Source organism: Leptonychotes weddellii, chromosome 5, assembly GCF_054177405.1.
Source record: "Leptonychotes weddellii isolate Sample4059 chromosome 5, ASM5417740v2, whole genome shotgun sequence".
Taxonomy (NCBI): Eukaryota; Metazoa; Chordata; class Mammalia; order Carnivora; family Phocidae; genus Leptonychotes; species Leptonychotes weddellii.
The window spans coordinates 91,164,899-91,170,104 of NC_138373.1; the positions used below are offsets into that span (position 1 = coordinate 91,164,899).

Below are 5,206 nucleotides of genomic sequence, written 5' to 3' on the forward strand. Positions count from 1 at the left end.
GATGCGGGACTCGATCCCGGGACTCCAGGATCATGACCTGAGCCAAAGGCAGTCGCTTAACCAACTGAGCCACCCAGGCGCCCAGATCTGGCTTTTTGAATAATTTCATAAGTAGGACTTGTAAGGATGGAGATTCGAGGGAGAGCACAAAGAAATCATACTTCTGTTTTTTTCTATCTCTTTCACTCCTTAGCCCTTTTCTATTCAGGTAAAATTAGGTTTATTTTATTTTATTTTTTTTTCAGGTAAAGTTAGGTTTAAATGAATATTAAGGATTGCCATAAAACAAAAATCTAAGCCACTGCAATATAGGCTAATGGGTGAGAACAAAATGGGGCTGGTGGGGAACAGAAGAAAACCACCAGTTTTCTGTAGCGTCATAATGATTCTTCTGTGGACCACACTCAAACTAGATACATCCACAGAACCACTGACAGTAAGAACCTGGGGATATTATTCTACCTCCACAGAGCTAAGCAGACTACAACACTAAAATGTCTATGTTCCAATGCAAGCTAAAATGAAGAAAACAAACCATTGTAAGTACATCAGGTTAATGTTAGAAGAAACACAAATGGCACATCCAAGTGCAATTGTAATGTGAGGTCACAGGGACAGTCATGTGCTAGAGTGCTATCATCAGATCCCTTTTGATCATAAGCTTTGGGCAGAATGTGTAGTAAAGTCAGCAACTGGTAGTTAGAACCAGAGTTTCTACAGTAGACTAGTCCAGTGTAGACTAGAGTCTTTGGCAGACAGTGATGATGGCTGCAAACCCATTTTACAGTTAAGGGAACTGAGGCTCAATGTCGGAAAGAGTGGCAAAGCTAGAATTTCAATTCAGGTTGGAGGGCCTTACTATACTTACTGCCTTATAGAACAGCCAATTTTAGCTTAGTTGTAGTGATTAGTATCAATTAGCAGGAGTGAGGTCTCCAGAAGAGTGAGAAGAGTTTAGAAGAGTGGCTTTTAACTGCTGATTGTTATCCATGAATGGATAAAATCAATTTAGTAGACTCTGATCAACATTTCTGTAAACTGACATAAGACATAACAGAATAAAGTAGAAAATATCCAAGTGTACTGTACATAGTATGGTTACATGTGAGTGTGGTTTGTGGACCAGAGTCATAATGCAGCATATATTTCTTACTGTGGGTTTTTTTTCTTTTTGCCATTTGTGTATTCACCCTGCATTTTTGTTTTTACTTCTTCCAGTCTTATTGAGGTATAATTGATCAAAAAGCTTATAACTTTTTGAAAATGTAGAGATCAAGGGTGCTGGTATGATGAAGACAAGGGGAGCAGCTGAAAGAACGGTGAGAGATTTTTAGCAACTATTACACATGAACATTTTGGTTATCTGGAGAAAAAAAAGAACCCCAATGTTTTGTTATATTTTAAAATTATAACTAAGCCTACTATATGCTATTGTTCCAAAAATCTGAAACCATATCTAACAGTAAAATATAATATGCTTGCTTTGCAATTGTACATACTCTTACCTCACTTATATTTGAATCTGTTATCTGCCCCTGGATACTCATTATTTTAATCAGTCTATCTTTTATGTTGGGAGGCAAAGGCTTAATGTCTGTGATGTATCTGGAAATGTTCTTCATGAAGCACCACAGGCATCTGAAATACAAATACAATATAGTAAATTACATGGTACTGGTACCCATTCCTAATATTTATGCTGTTCCTTCTCATTTAGTCTTTTCATAAATAGGGTGTACATTTGTATCAATATTTGCAACTAAAGCTTGCTAAGATTCAAAAGCCTAGCATGCGCTCTGTTAGGCTGAGGCTCTTCCTTTACATTTTTTTCTCAGTATACCTCATTTACTAAAATGCATTCTAAATGACAAAAAAAATTTTTCCTAAGTCAGTCTCTCTAATTCCTAAGACACAGTTACTACCAAGATTTCAGTTACATATTCCTAAATAAATATTGGATGAGGGCCTACTTATTGACAAGTTTTATCTATTAATCCAGCAAACTTTTCACTATTTTTCTTAAAAATTATGTGTATAATGAAATCATGAAAGAACTACAACCACAACGATTGCACAAATAGTACAAATCATGGAGATAACAAACTTAGTGCCAGAATTGTATATATATAAAGGAGAGTTATCAGAGCAGGCAATAATCAAGGCCCATATGACCAACATATTTCCTATGTAGCCTGAAATTCCAACTATCTGAGAAACTCATACTTTAAACAAACATAAATCTTACTTAAATCTCTGACTTCAACTACCTCCACATACATAATTTTACATTATATACATATACACTATACATTACATCCTATCCTTCCCCCTTCCATTAGATTAGTTCCTCCCACTAATATCTAGTGTATGTTCTTTATTTTTTTCTGTGCTTTTATGCACATGTGCATGCGTACACACACACACACACACACACACACTGACACATTTAAAGGGATGGGGGGGATCACTGTTTCCTAAAATGGCCTCACCGTATACTCACTTTTCTATACCCTCTTTCATTCAATAATATCTTACAGAATTCTTCAAAGCATCAAGTATAGTTTTAATGCTCCCTTAATGGCCATATAATATTTCACAGCATGGAGGATTTATTTAGTTATTCCCCTATTTATGAACATTCCACTGTTTCTAGGACATGTTAACATACGTTGTCAACTTGTTTTCTAGAAAGTCTGTGACACTTCATATTTCTATCAGCAGTACTGGAGTATCGTATTCCTCTGCATTCCTGAAGCAACAGGTTCATTTTATTTATTTTTCCATTTATTTCTGTTGTCTCCCCAATCCCACACCCCACCACTCCAGGAATCCATTCTAATGTCTAGTGTGTACCCTTTCGTTGTATGTGTCCTTTTAACATGCTTGTTGTATGTATTTCTAATTTATATATCTGGTATTTGTCATAGATTTGTTTAGTTTTTCACTCACCAGTGTTTTTAAGATCTACCTACTCTTAAATGTTGGAAGATCTCATGTGTGAAAAGTGGTATCTTATTATTACTTTAATTTGTATTCCTCTAATTACTAGTAAATTTGACATCTTTTTATGAACTTGCTGGCTCTCTGGATATGCTTTTCTCTAAATTGTCTATTCATATCCTTTGCCTATTTTGCTATTTTTTGACTTAAATTTTTTTTTTTAAAGATTTTATTTATTTATTTGAGAGAGAGAATGAGAGAGAGTACATGAGAGGGGGGAGGGTCAGAGGGAGAAGCAGGTTCCCCGCTGAGCAGGGAGCCCGATGCGGGACTCGATCCCGGGACTCCAGGATCATGACCTGAGCCGAAGGCAGTTGCCCAACCAACTGAGCCACCCAGGCGCCCCTTGACTTAAATTTTAAGAGTTGTTTTTGTGGCCAAATATATGACTGAATTTGTATTTGTTCCACAAGTATTCAGAGAATATATATTCTCTAAGAGATGTAATGTTCTATTATACATGTATGTCTAAATATATCTCTCCATATAAGTATATGTATATGCACACAAATACATTATGTGAATATATGTGATTGTTTGATAGTATTTAATTCTTCTATCTTTCTACCAAATTTGTAGAATTCTTTTTTTTTAAAGATTTTATTTCTTTATTTTAGAGAGAGGGAGCGAGCATGAGCAGAGGGGAGGAGCAGAGGGGAGGAAGAGGGAGAGAATCTCCAGCAGACTCTGCACTGAGCATGGAGCCTGACACAGGGCTCAATCTCATGACCTTGAGATCATGACCTGAGCTGAAACCAAGAGTTGGACGCTTAACTGACTGAGCCACCTAGGTGCCCCTATTTGTAGAATTCTTAATTTATAATACTTGTATTTTGAAATCAAGTTTTACTTTCATTTCTACTCGTTTTTGCTTTTTGTACATTACTGTTTTATAATGAAAAAATTCAAAAATACATAAAAATAAAATAGGATGACATAAAACCCATGTACCATAAGTCTAGAATTTTAAAATTTATTATTTATCATTGTGTCAGATATCTTTCTTAAGACATAAAACATTTCACACTTGATCTTAGCCAAAAGGCCGAAAAGTGATAAGAAATATTTCAGATAAAAATAAAGCCTCCTTTGTACATCTACATAGGTTTACTCTTTCTCTGTCTTTGCAGAGGCAACCACTAGCATGAAGTTTTTGAAAACAGTTTGTGTCCATGCTTTTATTTTTACTACTAAAGTATATATGCATAAATAACAGACTATTGTTTTTTGTATTTGCAAAATGTAGTGTATTAAGTTTCCTACCATGGCTGACCTTGTCAATCGTCCTTGTAAGTGACAATTTTCCTTTTCCTAAGACTTTGGTGTTAGTTGCAAATTCATGATCATTATATCTTCTTGTGGAATATTCCTTTTATCATTAAGTAATGTCTCTCTCTATACATACTGTTTTTCACATCAGATTGTATTCAGTCCAGTTTTAAAGTTGTTCTACTATCCTTCTTTGGCTTCTTTTGCTAACATTTTTTTTTTTTAAAGATTTTATTTATTTATTTGAGAGACAGCATGAGAAGGGGGAGACAAAGCAAGAAGCAGACACCCCCTGCCTTCGGCTCAGGTCATGATCCCGGGGTCCTGGGATGAGTCCCACATTGGGCTCCTTGCTCAGCAGGGAGCCTGCTTCTCCCTCTGCCTGCCGCTCCCCCTGCTTGTGCTCTCTCTCTCTGATGAATAAATAAATAAAATCTTTTCAAAAAAAAAAAAAAGCAGACACCCTATTGAGCAGGGAGCCTGATGCAGGGCTCAATCCTGAAACCCTGGAATCATGATCTGAGCCGAAGGCAGATGCTTAACTGACTGAGCCACCTAGGTGCCCCTCTTTTGCTAACATGTTTACAAGACTCATCTGCATTATTGCAGATAGCTATAATTTGTTCATTTTAATTTTCTGTTTGTTCATGTCCATTTTCAATGCTGCATACTATTCCATTGTGTGAATAATTTATCTTTTCTGCTGTTGCTGTACAGTTGGGTGGTTTATAATTTACTCTTATGTATAAAATTCATACGAATACTCTTGGACAGGTCTTTTGGTGCCATGTGTGCCTGTGTTTTGATCAAGTATATATCTAGGAGCAGAACTGCTTGCTGATAAGGTATGCATATGTTTAGCTTAATGCCAAACAGTTTTCTGAAGTGATTGTACTGATTCCTGGAATCCACATCCTTGCCAACACTCGGCATTGTC

The 5,206-nt window shown here is 36.2% G+C and overlaps 1 protein-coding gene across 2 annotated transcripts in view; it reads right to left on the minus strand.

Moving 5' to 3' along the window:
• AMN1 (antagonist of mitotic exit network 1 homolog) overlaps positions 1 to 5,206 on the minus strand; it is a 50,823-nt gene that overhangs the window by 24,877 nt on the left and 20,740 nt on the right. For both annotated transcript variants that reach the window (XM_006730285.3, XM_031024790.2), the window contains exon 2: positions 1,506 to 1,638. In XM_006730285.3, the coding sequence (XP_006730348.2) occupies positions 1,506 to 1,638 (133 nt within the window). The remainder of the gene's footprint in view (positions 1 to 1,505; positions 1,639 to 5,206) is intronic.